Here is a 15,885-nt window from a genome sequence, read left to right on the forward strand (position 1 = left end):
GGCAAGGCATGTCTTAGACTAGAGCTTGAGCCCATGGTTTCAGGCCCAGCTTGACTCTGCACCCTAAGCGAGTGTCTCTGCAGCACTTCCTGCTGGCTCCTGTGGTCCCTCTGAGGCTCAGAGCCCCTGTGTGGTGTGGGTGGGCGTCCTGAGTCCCTGCTCCTTGTCCCCAACCAGGCTCTGAAGGCCTCAAGACGCTGCGTATCCTGTATGAAGAAGTGGATGAGTCTGAGGTGGAGGTCATCCATGTGCCCTCCCCTGCCCTGGAGGAGAGGAAGACGGATTCTTACCGCTACCCCAGGACAGGTGGGTACCAGCAGCAAGGCTGTCACGAGGCCTCTGCATCGCAGCCGGCACACGTCTGCCCTCTGCCTGGCTTTGTGAGGTCACAGATTCTCCGAGTGGCCCGAAAGAGTGTGGGAGCATCTCCCAACTGTCTGACGCCATGTCCACACCAGGACAGCCACAGGCAAGCAGACTTGAGCCTTATGGAAGATGCTCAAGTGTAGTTGTGCCTCTGAGACAGGGGGCTTATGAGTTGCGGCCAGCCTGGGCTACGTAGTGAACACCTGTCAGTAGTGTAAGTGGGCTGAGCCTGTTTCCTCGGTGTCTCAAGGTGTTAGAAGCCTTACACCAGCAGCAGCCCTGGCCAGTCTGGTCCAACCTCAGACCTGCTGCTGTGCCTCTGTGGGAGTCACTTGAACTGAGACTCAGCGGGGACAGAACTCCCTGTGGGCACAGAGCCCCAGGCTCCATCCCCAGTACCACAGACTGGCTGTGTGTGTGTGTGGGGGGGGTGGGCACCTGTTACTGTTGCTGGAGGCAGGAGGATCAAGAGGTCAGGGTCAGCCTGAGTTTTGTAGGAGATTCTGGGCCAGCCTTGACTACATGAGCATGAGACCCTATCTACAAAATCAAATGAATATAAGAGACCGCCATAGCACACACAGTAAGCCCTCCCAGGTGCCGTGTGGTGGGACCCAGGCTTCCCATGGGACATCTGTGGGATGATCCACTTTTCCCCGTGCTTGACAGATGTGGAAACTGAGGCTCAGGCAAGGTGGAATCATAGTCAGGTATCCATGTTATCCTGTGTCAGGGCCTGAGCCATCTCAGAGAAATCCAGGATCTGTCCCAAGCACCCTAAGAAAACAGTCCCAGTGACATTCCACCTCTTAGAAGTGTGGGTGACTGTCCCAGCCTGTGGCCACTGCCTCCCAAGGACTGGGTCTGGCTGTGTGTGCTGATGTGTCCTGTCCCTGTCCCCAGCTCCTGGACAGGTAGGGACAGGGCCACATCCCTTTTGTGTTGCATTCCCATTTCAGCTCCCTGGTGACAAAATAACACATTGTGTATCCCGTTAGGAATGGGGTCCAGGCCCTGGGTCACATTATCCCTGCCCTGGAGACTTTGTGTCACACCTGGGAGGGGCCATGCCACCTCCCCACAGGTGTGGTCACACAGTCCTTGGCCAGGGTGACCATTGGTCTTCCCCCCACAGGCAGCAAGAATCCCAAGATTGCCCTGAAGCTGGCAGAGATCCTGACAGACACACAGGGCAAGGTAAGAGAGAGCCGAGCACATTCTGTGGCGTCACCTGCATCCTGTGGTGACCACAGCCCAGAGCGCTGTGGGTCAGATTGCCTGGTGCCAGTCCAGGACACTGCATTGAGGTCATCTCACACCGACAGGGCAGTGTTCCGGGTCCTTCTCTGCCCCCCCCCACTGTTCACTTAGAGGCACAGAGTAGGGGCCTCGCAACCCCAGAGTCTGTGGCAAGCAGCAAGGGCAGTGGCCACCGACAAGAGGCCTGTGGCAGGCGCATCCTCCGTCCACGGTGCCCTGCTTTCCCTATCCAATGAGAGCTGCTGACGGCTCTACTGAAGTGCAGGTCACCAAGGGTGTGTGACGCTGAAAGTTCCTCAGACAGCGCCTGGGCGCAAAGCTGTGTGACCTTGCTGATGGGGACGCCAGGCAGGCAGGGTTTGTAGGTGTGGAGACTGGCCTTGGGATTTACCCTTACGTTGACTGTGTGTGAACGTCAGAGGACAGCTTGTGGGGGTCAGCTCTCTCCCTCCACCGTGTGGTTCTGGCTGTCATCAGGCTTGGTGACATGAACCCTTCTTGCTGAACTATCCTGCTGGCTCCCAGCAAGGTTTTAAAAAAACTTTCTTGCAACATCCAGGGAAAGTATAAGATAGACTTTGTGCCTTTGTTATTTGAACGGCTTTTCTCTGTGCAAATTAGACCCTCACTCACCAAGACTCTTGTACAGTCTTTTCAGAACATTCCACCAGCATTCCCTGGGATGTGGGGCACCACCCACCAGGCTTTGTTTTTTTGTTTTTTTGTTTTTTTAAGTTTTGCTTTCTTTTTAAAATATGTATGAGTGCAGTTCCCACAGAGGCCAGAAGGGGGCGTAAGGTACCTGGGAGCTGTAGTTACAGGCAGACATGAGCCATCCTGTGGGTGCTGGAAACTAAGGACTCAGCCACTGCCTCACCCTTGGCCAGAGCCAGGGCCTCTGCCACATGCAGACTCCTGAGCCAGGTGAGGGCTGCGGACCCCGCCAGGGTTTCACCTGTGACCCTGCCTCCCTTGCTCCCTGTCATCCCCGTGCTCAGCTGGCCCCAGAGACAACCCATCTGGGGGTGACAGGGAGCACAATGTGCTGTGTCTTTCCATCTTCCTGTCCATCTTCTGTAGAAGGAGGTGTCACAAGTCGTGGCTTTGACAGCAGAGGTGCTCTGTCAGCAGCCATACAGGCTAAGGGCCCCAGGGCCCAGGGTGGGCATTCCCTCTAAGGGCTGGACAGGGTCTGTCCCAGCAACTCAGGTGACCACATGTCCCAAGTATCTAGTGGATAACATGCTAAGTATGTGTCTGTCTGGTTGTCTTTTTCCTTGCATCTCTCCCTTGTAGGGTATGGCATGTTGGATTAGAGTCCCACCCAATGTGATGGTGATGTCCACCTCACCTATATCCCTCAGGGGGCTGTGTGTGTGCCTGCCTGCCTTTCTTAAGATTTTTTTTTTTTTGAGATAAAGTCTCTTTTTGTAGTCCTAGCTTTTCTGGAACTCCCTCTGTAGACCAGCCTGGTCTCAAACTCACAGAGATCCCCCCTGCCTTTGTCTCCCAAGTGCTAGGACTAAAGGCATGCACCACCATGCCTGGCTATTGATTTGTTTTTTTGTGTGTGTATGAATGTGTGTGCGTGTGCGTGTGTGTGTGCAGTGCTCATGTTGGCCAGAAGAAGGTGCCAGAGCTCCTGAAACTGGAGCTCTAGCCCATTAGACACCATGTGTGCTGAGTGTCAAACCATCAGGACTCTGGAGATCAGGAAGGTTGTGGTATTGTGCGTGACATGGCCCTGTCTCCCCAGATCGTGTCGAGCTGTGAGAAGGAACTGGTGCAGCCATTCAGCTCCCTCTTCCCCAAGGTGGAGTACATCGCCCGGGCTGGCTGGACACGGGATGGCAGATAGTGAGTGTCCTGGGGATGGGCAGGTACCCAGGGGCCCACCAGAGTAGAGCTTGGTGACCTGCACCCATGCCTTTTCCCTTGGGGTCTCTCCCAGCCTCAGCCAGTAGCTCTACAAAGCTGGGGACTTGGCCATCAGGTCAGTCCCAAGGGTGGGACAATCCCACGTAGCCCACAGTAGAAGCAACACCAGACCTCTGGCAGGACACAGGAATGCCTCCATGTCTCCTGGGGTCCTGTGCTTTTTCCATGGTTGGGACAGAATGCAGAGACAGTCCTGCTTACCATTTCCTCCTCTTCCTTTTCTCTTACTGTGTAGCCCGGGTTCACCTAGAACTTTGTTTGTAGCCCAGGATAAGCCTGACTCAGAATCCCCCTGCCTGTACCTCCCCAGTGCTGGGATGACAGGGGTGTGGCCATGCCTGGCAAAACCATTCAAAATAAAAACTTTGAAAGACCTGTGGCCACAGAGCGGTCTAGTATGTAGAAGGCTCAGGGTCGTGCCCAGCACCAGAATAGAATACGGTCCACTTAGCTAATGTTGGTCATGATGGCACACACCTATACCATTGCAACTCTTGACACTGGAGGCAAAGGGATCAAGAGTCCAAGGCCATCCTCAGCTACACAAGACACTAGCTTTGAAAATAAAAAAGCCACCTATCCAGTTTGAGAATTCTGTCCCAGGCCTAAGTCATGTGAATTTTGTGACTGGAGCCTCACCCAAATCTGCCCAGAAATGCCAGTGTAATGTGTACCAGTTATACCTCCTCCACACCCTGAGTAGCCATGCCCGACTCCAGGGAATGGCCCCGTGTGGCGCTGTCCCCGGCTCTTCCCCACCAGCCACTGAGCCCTGCCGCCGTCTCCTCTCTCCTCCTCCCAGCGCCTGGGCCATGTTCCTGGACCGTCCCCAGCAAAGGCTCCAGCTTGTCCTCCTGCCACCAGCCCTCTTTATCCCGTCCCCTGAGAACGAGGCCCAGCGGCAGGCAGCTGCTAGAGCTGTCCCCAAGAACGTGCAGCCCTTCGTCATTTATGAAGAAGTTACCAATGTCTGGATTAATGTAAGCAGAGGCCCAGGGTGCCCACTGTCCCCACACCATGGTCCCCGGTGGGACGCTGGGCCGGGCTCAGGGCTCTGGTCAGTGGCAGAATATTCTGACCCAATCATCTCTCCCTGCAGGTCCATGACATCTTCCACCCATTCCCGCAAGCTGAGGGCCAGCGGGATTTCTCCTTCCTCCGTGCCAATGAGTGTAAGACTGGCTTTTGCCACCTGTACAAGGTCACCGTGGAACTTAAAACCAGTGACTATGACTGGACAGAGCCCCTCAGCCCCACAGAAGGTGAGTAGAGCACCCGTCACATAGGAGGCAGGGATGGGGAGAAAGAACGGCCGTACCCTGCCCTACCCTGCCCTTGTGCTGTTGGCAGCAGTCAGCTAAGAGTTTGTTGATGGATTAGGTGGGGTTTCGTAGGCACCCGTGCAGGGGCCCTTGAGTTTGGCCCGCGCATCTCTGTCACGGCTGTTTGCCGCCTGCGTTCTGGTTTCTCTTGCCATTTTCCTGGTGTATGGCCATACCTGCTTGTTTCCAGTTTGCCCATTGCCCATATTTGTGCCCCAGCCTCAGTCATCTGTCTCAGAGCTTCAGACCCTCTGTTCCTTGACTGGAGTGACTCCAGGGGCCAAGGCTGCCACTGTCTGAGAAGAGACATGGTGCGACCCCAGACTCACACAGCTGAGGCTGGAGGGGCGGGATCTGTCTGAGCAGTCAAAGTGTGCTCTCCCAAAAGACTGGTGGAGCAGGCGGTAACGCCAGAGTGATTATAGACACCGTCTCTGGCCTTGGGGGATGTAGAGATGGTAAATGTGGCAGAGCACGGAGGAGAATGAGGAACACTGTGTCTCAGGTGACATGCCACTGCAGAGATCTGACAGGGACTAGGAACGCATGTGGTGTATTCTCAGCGAATGCTTGAGGCAGAGAATGCAGCCATGCAAAATCCTGGGACAGGGGATGCAGCCTTGCAGAAAGGCAGTGTGCAGGACAGAGCATGCAGTGTTGGAGAAGCCCGGAGGAGTGCAGGGAGGTGGAGTGGGGGGGGCACCATTGGGCTGCTGAGAGGACAGCATATGGGCTGTGACCCTGAAGGAAGTAGGCAGTGGTTGGTTCTAACATCAGTGTGGAGTAACTGGGTTTCTTTGGGGGTGAGGAGACTGAATAGAATCTGGTCACAGTCGAAGCCAGAGCTGTCCCAGTGGTCTTGACCGGAGATGTGGTCCATGGTGATGCTCTTTCCCAGTGGGACGGGCACATAGTGCCAAGCGTGACTTGGGGTCCAGTCGGGGCCCATCAGGAGAAAGGAGCCCACAGTGTCTTGGAGCCAGTGTCTTGAAGCATCAGGTTTGAATAGACTGTGCTTCTAGAAGAAACTCAAGGCTCTGGGGTGATGGCAGGTGAACCCCAGGAGCTGGGGGCACTTCTGGGCCGCGCTTGAGAGAGTGCCATAGGCCACCAGGGCTGAGGTCACAGCTCGTACAATGGATCTGTGTCTTCTACCTCAGGGCCTGTGCACAGGCCGAGGCCTCGGCTCAGGGCCCAGGTCCAGCCTCCACGGGCTACATTCAGAGAGCAGCTTCTCCACCTCTACCTGCTCCGTGCCAGCAGCTTCCCCAGTTGTGACAGCTACACATGTCCCCAGACGTCACTCAGACCTCCCTGAAAACGACTCCTCTCAAGTGAGCACCACAGTTCAGAGGTGGCACCCACAGTGGGCTGTGGCAGCCATGGGCTCAAAGGACAGAGATGATGGCCCAGCACCTCTGAGGGCCAGGAGCCTCAGGGAGTCCCGGCCTCGAGTCCCAGCTGCTGAGGTACTGAGTGACTCAAAGCTCAGGCTGGGCCGGGCGGTGGTGGTGCACGCCTTTAATCCCAGCACTGGGGAGGCAGAGGCAGGTGGATCTCTGTGAGCTCGAAGCCAGCCAGGTCTACAGAGTGAGTTCCAGGACAACCTCCAAAGCCACAGAGAAACCCTGCCTCGAAAAACAAAAACAAAAAAGCTCAGGTTGGTGTTGACTGGGGCTCTTGTCTGTGTTCCCTGGCATTGACCTCAGTGTCACAGGAATGTCACCGACTCTGATCTGTACCCTGCTGGGGCACCACCACTGCACTAAGGGAGCTTTTGCCTAGAAAATTCCCTCCAGCTCATGGCTGGCTAGCCCAAGACCCAGGTGCCAGAGTGCCCAGCCCCACAGGCTTACTTGGGCCCCAGCACACCCTTCCTGGCGAGATGGGATGTCAGCTGAGTGTGTGAGCAGGCGACACCTGAGGAGACAGAGGGACATTCAGAGGGCTACCCTGGGCTGGGTTGATACAGTGTCCACCTGCTATACAGAAACCATGTATGGTGGAACATGGGGTGGAGGCTGGAGGACTTCAAGGTTATCCTTGGCTACTTAATGAGCTTGAGGCCAGCCTGGGCTATATGAGACCCTGCCTGAATGGGGGAAGTGGCTCAGTGGTCAGAGCGCCGGCTACGCCTGCACAGGACCTGATTTGGTTTCCAGCATCTGATCAGCTCAGAACCGTGTCTCCAGCTCCCCAGGCCTCATGCCCTCCGCCTGCTCCGCACAGTCACGGTTCACGGGGATCTACCTGCACACCTCCAGTAAACGTCAAACATGGAGGACAGGAGGCTGGCATGCCGGGGCAGAGGGTGGCTTTGGAAGGACATACCAGAAGGTGGGGTGTGTCTAGGTAACATGGCTGTGATGACAGCAGATAAGTGGGCCCCTCAAATCTGAGCCTCAGACGGGTGGAGCAGAGGGCCAGGGGTGGTGGCCCTGTGTGTGGGCGGGGATTGTGAGGGCTAGCCTGGGCATTGGTAGATCTCCTGGTAGCCTTAGACTAGGAAGATAAAACAGGACAGCCGCCCCCCAAGCTATCCCAGTCCACGTATGATGTACCATAGCAAAGCCTGGGCTCTGCCTGGTGGGCCTCTGAGCAGCCCCAGACCTGATTCTCAGCAGGTCTTGGGGAAATCGGACTTGGTTCTCTTCATTCATGGTGGTTTTGCTATTGAGAAGGGGGTCTCAGTCTGGCCCAGAACTCAGAGATCTCCTGCCTCTGCCTCTGGAGTGCTGGGATTAAAGGCGTGCGCTGCCATGCCTGGTTGCCTAATGGAAGCCTGGTTCTGGTGGCCCAGCATGATCTAGGAGGTGCATGGCCACTTAACATGTGCCACACCTCACAGCTGCTGGAAGTTAGGAAGGCCCCTTCCTGGCTGTTGTCCGGAAGCACTGGCTGGCCCCAGTTGCCCCTTAGGCCAGGCTGGGCACTGGGTGTGACTGTGCTCCCCTTGGCTGCACAATTGCTGGGTTCCATCCCCTTCCTGCTCCCCTCACTCTCTGCTCTCCTTCCGCCAGATGAGTTTAAGTGCCCGATCAAGGAGGAGATTGCGCTGACCAGCGGCGAGTGGGAGGTCTTGTCAAGGCACGGCTCTAAGGTACCCTCAGGCTCTGTCCCCATCCCACATGGCTCCGCCCCCAAAGGGGCTCCTAGATACTGTTCTCCACACCCACCTTTTACTCTGAAATTAGGGAAACATTGTCAGAGTCCAAGCAGAGTATTGCTCGTGGGCCTGTCATCCAAACACTCAGGAGCCAAGGAGGGGAAAACCTTCATATTTAGACTAGCCTGGGCTACATAGCAAGCCTCGGCCTCAAAATCAAGCAAACGTATCTTTTTATTTTTTAAGAAAAAGTCTCAGGTAGCCCAAGCTGGCCTTGAACTCGCTATGTAGCTGGCAGTGCAGCAAATGGAGTCAGGGCCTTGTGCATGCTGGAGGAGCTCTGGACCCCACAGAGGCCTGTCCCTCATGCTCTGCCCTCAGTCTATCATGCTGCAGGGTTGCTGCTGACCGGGGCACCAAGGGTCCCCGGATTGCAGTCCCTGGGGCCGGGTGACAGGGCAGGAAGTGTAGCCAGGCACAGCCAGTCACAGAAGCCCCCATTGCCTGCAGATCTGGGTCAACGAGCAGACGAAGCTGGTGTACTTCCAAGGTACCAAGGACACACCCCTGGAACATCACCTTTACGTGGTCAGCTACGAGTCGGCCGGTGAGATCGTGCGGCTCACCACGCCTGGCTTCTCCCACAGTTGCTCCATGAGCCAGGTGGGCATGCCACACCCCTGCCCACCCCAGCCTCCCAGGGCCAGGGAGAGAGGAAGAGGGGTCTGCTCCCTCTACTCCAGTCCACAGCCCTTAGTGTGTCCAGACATTCTAGAAATCAGGTCGGTCTCCATCCATTGAGGAGGAGGCCTGGGTCCTTGGCCTGGGACTGGCCCTCATTGGGCTGTTTCCTCATTTGCAAAGGGTGGTGGCGGTGACCTGCGGTTGGGCGGGGTCTCTGCGGAAGGCAGGAGGCTGCTCTCGTGCACTGAGTGCCTCCCCTCCTCCAGCAGAACTTCGACATGTTCGTGAGTCACTACAGCAGCGTGAGCACGCCGCCCTGCGTGCACGTGTACAAGCTGAGCGGCCCTGACGATGACCCACTGCACAAGCAAGCCCGCTTCTGGGCCAGCATGATGGAGGCGGCCAGTGAGTAGCGCGACTCGGGGAACCGGCCCCGCCAGCCAGGGGCCAGGGCAGAGTTGGACCCCGGGGCTCCCAGCGCAGGTGCACTGCCCCAGGCAAGGTTCCCTGTGTCTCTGTCCTGCCTCTCCTGATTCTGGTGTGGCTGCAGGAACAGGTGTCTGGTAGCCACCCTGGCACCCTGGGGCAACCGCTGTGATGGTACCTTGGAAGCCAGGTGTTTGGAAGCTGTAGTTTTGGCAGGGAGCTCAGCGTAGGTCACCAGAGGGGCCTCAGAGAAACAGCTCTGAGAAACCACCTCGGAGTGTGAGGTCCACCACACCCTCTGCACGAGAGTGCTTGTCAGACCACGCTCCGAGGCAGGCCCTGGAAAGGCCTCGCTGGGTTCAAAGGCAGAGCGCTCGTGTGCGTTAAGCCGCGGTTCCATCCCCAGGAGCCAGGTTGGTAGTGCACACTGTCGTCCCAGCCCTCAGAGGCAAGGGGACTGTAAGTCTGGGTCCAACCCAGCCTGGGCTACACAAAGATGGTGTCTCAGGAAAGCAAGGTCCACCATAGAGAGGGAAAACCCAAGGGCAGCCGTGGCCAGGGGTGACTGCGTCACTGTGAGGCCCGCTTAGGGTTCCACCATACTCTCCCCACAGTGACTGGGCTGGTGGAGGAGCCCTGAGGGGGTGGGCAAGTTTCTGGCCATGCCAGGGGGATTGCATTGTCCTCCGTGATGCCTGCCATGCAGCTCTGCCAAGATCCTCCAGAAGCAGAGCTGGCGGGTGAGGTCATAGGTCTGGGCTTGCGGTAGGCGTGGCCCTGCTGGCCACTCTGCTGAGCGCCTTTGTCACGACAGACTGCCCCCCGGACTACGTGCCCCCCGAGATCTTCCACTTCCACACCCGTGCCGACGTGCAGCTATACGGCATGATCTACAAGCCACACACGCTGCAGCCGGGAAGGAAGCACCCCACTGTGCTCTTTGTCTATGGGGGCCCACAGGTGAGTGTACCCTGGCCCAGGCCCTGCCCCCTGCTGCCCCCGCAGCCCTGACCACCCACCTCGCCTGCAGGTGCAGCTGGTGAACAACTCCTTCAAGGGCATCAAGTACCTGCGGCTGAACACTCTGGCATCCCTGGGCTATGCTGTGGTAGTGATTGACGGCCGGGGCTCCTGTCAGCGTGGCCTGCGATTTGAGGGAGCCCTGAAAAACCAGATGGTAAGTCCTGATCCTGCAGCGTGGCCCGTGGGGTGCCCTGCACTCCTCCCAGGCCCGAGCATGCGGCTGGGGAGAGCGCAGGGTGGGTCTGATGGGCGTTGCAGAAGAAGGGAGCTGAGCTGACAAGGTGGTAGGGACACTGGTGTTGAGGGCAGCGACTGTGATATAACAGTGATGGTGACACAGTGGTGATGGTGGTGGGGGAGGTGGTGGGGGTGGGGGTGGTGATGGCGGTGATTGTAATAGGGATGGTGGTGATGATGGGGGTGACGGGGGTGGGGATGGCAGTGATGACCAGGGTGGTGACTGACAGGGGTGATGGTGACGGGGGTGATGATGATGGTGGTGATGGGATGATGGGGATGGGGATGGGGGTGATGGAGGTGGGGGTACCATCCCTGCAGACATAAAGGAGCAGCGTTAGCAGGGTCAGCCTGGGCAGACATTTCCAGAGTACTACTTTGAGTCTAAGGAGAGAAGTTTCTCGCTAGTGACAAGGTGATGGGGTGTGGGATCCTGGTCACCACCCAGTGGAAGTCACAGAGCACTGGGTTTCCTTCTACAGGGCCAGGTGGAGATCGAGGACCAGGTGGAAGGCCTGCAGTATGTGGCGGAGAAGTATGGCTTCATTGACCTCAGCCGGGTTGCTATCCATGGCTGGTCGTACGGTGGCTTCCTCTCGCTCATGGGGCTCATCCACAAGCCACAAGTGTTCAAGGTGGGTCTCACTCCTGTCTAGCTGCTTGCAGCCCAAGTCCCACCTGCCTTTGACTCCTGTCCCCATCCCGGAGCCCCGACCTGGAGCAAGCACCTCGGCAGGGGCCTTGTCACCTGGCTATCTCTCCCCGCAGCCGCCCCACGAGGCCGAGTCCCCTCCTCATTGCCCGCCACCACCGACCCCAGGATGCCATCCGCCAGCAGCTCTATGTGGGAGGCCAAGCCCGGGACCCCCGCCTCGGAGGGGCAGAGGTGGGGCATGCTGTGAGAGCAGCGGGGGGCGCAGGCCCCGGGTCTGGCAGGGCACTGCGGGGCGGCGGCCATGAGGAGGCGGAGGAGGCAGGAAGGTGGGACGGGCCCTCCCTCCACACCCCTGCGTGTCCTGGAGCAGCTCAAGGCCCACGGGGCACATCTGAGGGCCCCGCCAGCCACCACCCTCGTGCATGAGCTGCCTGGCCGTACGCTGAGGCCCGCAATCCCAGCCAGGCCAAGAACAGACCCCAGATCCAACACCTTTCTCCTTCTCTCTCCCCATGCCCGATCCATCCCGTGTCTTCCAGGTAGCCATTGCGGGTGCTCCCGTCACTGTGTGGATGGCCTATGACACGGGGTACACAGAACGGTACATGGATGTCCCTGAAAACAACCAGCAAGGCTATGAGGCCGGCTCTGTGGCCCTGCACGTGGAGAAGCTGCCCAATGAGTAAGACACCCGCTCGCTCGCCATCCGCCACCCAGCATTGTCCCCTGCAGGCTGCCCGCCCTCCCATCCTCCCTGCAGTTACCTCCTGCCAGCTGTCCAGCTGAGCCAGGCATCCCGTGCCTCTTGGGGGTGTCAGACCCTGGCCTGGAGGAGCAGGGTGGTGGGGATGAGCTATGCCCTGAAGTGCTTGCCCACACAATTTGAGTACCCGTGTGAGCTCATGTCCAGCCTTAGACAGAGTCACATGCCAGCGGACAGTGTCCGACAGAAGGGCAGCTGATGGTCACAGTGCAGTGTGGCATGGGCATCTCCACCTCTGAGAATCCCTACCATTGCTTGCACCCCCTGCAAGGCTCGCTGCACTGAGCTGTGGAGGCAGAGCAGGGGCTGCCAGGGCCCCAACATCACTGCTTCTGGTGCTGGGATGGCTTTCTCTGTAGGATGGAATGTTCCAGAACTAGAGATCTAATGGGTATACAACATTATAAAGCAACAAAGACACCACCAAATGCTGCTCTGTCATTCACAGGAAACATTAGTGCATAAAGTTGAAATAAAATATCTGGGCCCTGCCCATGGCAGAGCATGTGCCAGCATGCAGGAGGCCCTGGGCCCCGTAGCAGAGCGTGTGCCAGCATGCAGGAGTCCCTGGGCCCCGTGGCAGAGCGTGTGCCAGCATACAGGAGGCCCTAGTCCCCAGCCCAGCACTACAGAACCCAGGCATGGTAGCATCCCAACCCTCTTTAGGTGGAGGCAGGAGGATCAGGAATTTAGTGTCATCCTTAGGTACATGGGCAGTTCAGGGCCAGCCTCTGCTACATGAGACACTGTCTCTAAAACAAATGAATCTGATATAAGAGAAAACTCACCTTCTTGGTCATTCTGATCACTTGATATTCTGCTAGGCTGCAGGTGGCTGGTGGCCAGCACATAATGCAATGGTTAGTGGTGGTCATAGTGGGAACATGCATCCAGAACATTCCACCACGCCCAAATGCCTGGGCGTGGGCTACTTCAGATACCCTTTCCCGCCACTTTGTCCTGCCTGCTGCACTGGAGACTCTGAGCCAGTGGGAACGTCCTTTGTCCTCCAGACACCTCACCCCCTCTCCTGTCTCCTCCAGGCCTAACCGCCTGCTCATCCTCCATGGCTTCCTGGATGAGAACGTCCACTTTTTTCACACAAACTTCCTCGTGTCCCAGCTGATCCGGGCAGGGAAGCCTTATCAACTCCAGGTGAGTGGTTCTGGGGGGACCTCCCAATCTCCACGCTCCACCCCGGCCCGGTGTGGTCTGAGCTCTCAGGGCCCTGTGTTCAGTCACATCTTTATTGGCCGGCCTGTGCCAACAACCGCCACACCCCAGGTCCTCCGTGATTTTACCAGAGACCCCTGCTTTGACGAATCGGCTTGGCTACAGGCATGGGGGTGCCGCTAAATGATTAGAGACCCCAGAGGACTTCCCTGAGGGAGGGAATATTTAAAGGTGCAGAAGCGAGTGAGGACACAGTCCCAGGGAACCCCCTACCCTGCCATGGGAGTGAGCATGGTGGGTAGGGCCTACTGGGTGGAGCCTTGGCGTGAGGGGTGGAGCTTGCTAAGAGGCGGAGCTTCAGCTGTGAAGTGGGGAGCAGACCTGGGGGGGGGCCCTCTGCCTGGAGGACATCCTGTTGGACTGTGGAGGCCACATAGTACAGGAGAGGGACATTGCTTCCCTCTTCGAAGGAGGTGGGGTGTTGTCAGACTTCTGACTTGGGGGGCGGTGGTATGATTATAGGTCAGGATAGAGGAGGCGAGGCCATGGCTTTCGTTCGTTCCCAGGGTTACACGTGGGTGGCAGCTGTGGGTCTGGAGAAGAGATGTCCCGCCCTGGACCTGGTGATTCAGTAACCCATGTCACCAATGCCTCTGCCCTATGTGGCGATCTGTGTACCCCAGCCCCTGGCTGCAGCAACCCTGCTTCCTCCACAGATCTACCCCAACGAGAGACACAGCATCCGCTGCCCCGAGTCCGGGGAGCACTACGAGGTGACGTTGCTGCACTTCCTGCAGGAGCATCTGTGACCTCCGACCTCTGCCCTGATGCCGTCGCTGCTTTTCTTGCGTTTTTTGTAATCTTTTAGTTTTTGAAGCTTTCGATTTGTTTGCTTGCTGCTGCTTGGGGGCCAGGATAGAGGCGGTGGAGGCCCCCATGCTTCCCTCCATGGGCTGGTTAGGAGGAGGCCGCCACCGGGCCTACAGCCGTCATGGGGGCTGCCACAGCCCCAAACTTGCAGCACCATCCCAGCACAGAAGCATGTGCCGCCCCCGTGTCCCCCCCACCCCCCACTGCAGAGTCGTGTGTGTTTGGGGAGCATTTTTAATAATTATTTAAAAGACAGGAAGCGGTACCGAAATATAAAATTGGAGGTACGGCACTGGGCAGCTGGGGACTCCAACGCCCTCCCGACGCCCAGCCTATGCGGAGCTGCCAAGCCTGTGTCTGAGACGCCCTCTGCGCTACCTGTCCCTGCCTGACTCCTCCTCACACACCGCCCGGGGTGCCGGGATCGGGAGTAGGACCCATCCTGACCTCAGGGTTGTAGCCCTTCCCACCCCTCCCATCAGAGTTCGGGCATAAAGAAGGAAAAAAAGGAAAAAAACAAAAAAACACAAAAAAACAAAAAAAAACAACCCAGAAACCACCTCTACATATTATGGAAAGAAAATATTTTTGTCAATTCTTATTCTTTTATAATTATGTGGTATGTAGACTCATTAAACGATTCCACACGGAAATGGTGCTGTGTGAGGGTCCTTCTCAAGCCAGCTGGCCTGAGGGATTGCACGGCGTGGGGGGCGGGGGCTCTTGCCAGGCTGGGATGGGGGTACAGGGTTGCTGGGGTGCATAGGACGCCCCCTGTGGGCTCTATTCCAGCCCTCAGTAGGTGGAGGCCATAGGGTCAGGAGTTCATCCTTGAATACTTACAACCCTGTCTGAAAAACATTTTAATTGTTGAAATTATTCTTTAAAGGCGTAGTATTTTTAATTGTTTGTGTATGTGTGTGCATGTGTCTGTGTCAGTGGATATTCGCACGTGAGTGTGGATGTCTCCAGAAGCCAGAGGAGCTGGGTGTGAGCCCACGATGAGGTGTGTGGAATAAAATTTGAGTCCTGGGAGAGCAGGTCTGCTCTTAACTGCTGAGCCGTCTCTCCAGCCTTCAAAGTATTGAATTCTTAAAGACGGGTGGTCATGGTGGCTGTCCTAGCACTTGAAGGCACAGGCAGGCAGATCTCCATGGGTTTGAGGCCAGCCTGGTCTACACAGTGAATTCCAGGATAGTCTGGTCTACAGAATTCCAGGGCAGCCAGGACTATACAGAGAGACCCTGTATTGAAACCCCAATAATAACATAAATTTAGCAAAGTTATCAAAGATGAAATGCTTCCCTCTAAGACCTATAGTGGTGAGGTGGTAGTCTCCTGTTGCACAGCTGGCGGCTTCTGCCAGGTTCCCTTGAGCACACATGGCCTGTGTGCCTAGTGAAGCAGCCCCCTCCCCATTCCCTTGGATTTGAAAGGAATGTGGGAAACAGAAATTGCGGCAGCTGAGACTGCTCAGCGGGTTAAGGCATTTGCTGCCAAGCCCAAGTTTCATGGCCAAAATCCACATGATGGATGAGAGAACTGACCCCGCGAGCTGCCCTCTGACCTTCACGCACTGGATAAATAAATGTAAAGGAACAACTAATGGAGAACGAAAAGGAAGGGATGGGAAGGGACCGAGAGAGCAGATGGTGAACACAGAGGAGGACGGAGCAGGCCGCGGTGAGCACCATCAGGACAGTTTGAGCCAGTCCTTGTGACCAGGCTGAGGATCGCTTGGCGCTGGAGGTTAATGTTTTGTTTTGTTTTGTTTTTGGAGGGGGGTTTTGAGACAGGGTTTCTCTGTGTAGCTTTGGAAGCTGTCCTGGAACTCACTCTGTAGACCAGACTGGCCTCGAACTCACAGCCCAGCTGGAGGTTAATTCTTTAAACTACATATTTATTTTCTGTTATGCATGGCTTGTCCCAACTCACATGTAGTCAGGACAACTTGCAGAAGTCAGATCTGTCACCATCTAGTCCCCAGGGCTGGAGTGCCAGGCAGTAAGCCCCTCCCCCTATCTATACTCATCCATCTTGCCAGCCAGTTTAAGTCTAACTT

At 56.8% G+C, this 15,885-nt stretch overlaps 1 protein-coding gene across 4 annotated transcripts in view; it reads left to right on the plus strand.

Annotated features, from left to right (window-relative positions):
- The window catches only part of Dpp9 (dipeptidyl peptidase 9), a 29,140-nt gene extending 14,664 nt beyond the window's left edge, over window positions 1-14,476 (plus strand). For 2 of the 4 annotated variants that reach the window (XM_040739230.1, XM_013121459.3), the window contains exons 8-21: window positions 178-306; window positions 1,502-1,563; window positions 3,383-3,483; window positions 4,367-4,544; window positions 4,664-4,826; window positions 7,907-7,986; window positions 8,503-8,655; window positions 8,943-9,081; window positions 9,917-10,062; window positions 10,133-10,279; window positions 10,845-10,997; window positions 11,557-11,699; window positions 12,824-12,935; window positions 13,670-14,476. In XM_040739230.1, coding sequence (XP_040595164.1) covers window positions 178-306; window positions 1,502-1,563; window positions 3,383-3,483; window positions 4,367-4,544; window positions 4,664-4,826; window positions 7,907-7,986; window positions 8,503-8,655; window positions 8,943-9,081; window positions 9,917-10,062; window positions 10,133-10,279; window positions 10,845-10,997; window positions 11,557-11,699; window positions 12,824-12,935; window positions 13,670-13,762 — 1,799 coding nt within the window. In that variant the 3' untranslated portion in view covers window positions 13,763-14,476. Of the gene's footprint in view, window positions 1-177; window positions 307-1,501; window positions 1,564-3,382; window positions 3,484-4,366; window positions 4,545-4,663; window positions 4,827-7,906; window positions 7,987-8,502; window positions 8,656-8,942; window positions 9,082-9,916; window positions 10,063-10,132; window positions 10,280-10,844; window positions 10,998-11,130; window positions 11,249-11,556; window positions 11,700-12,823; window positions 12,936-13,669 lie in introns of those variants that run through there. The other 2 variants (XR_002385155.2, XM_005081374.4) reach the window with 2 other exon arrangements.
- The last annotated feature ends 1,409 nt before the right edge of the window (window positions 14,477-15,885 follow it).

This window comes from Mesocricetus auratus, unplaced genomic scaffold, assembly GCF_017639785.1.
Source record: "Mesocricetus auratus isolate SY011 unplaced genomic scaffold, BCM_Maur_2.0 Super-Scaffold_100676, whole genome shotgun sequence".
In the NCBI taxonomy this organism is placed as follows: domain Eukaryota; kingdom Metazoa; phylum Chordata; class Mammalia; order Rodentia; family Cricetidae; genus Mesocricetus; species Mesocricetus auratus.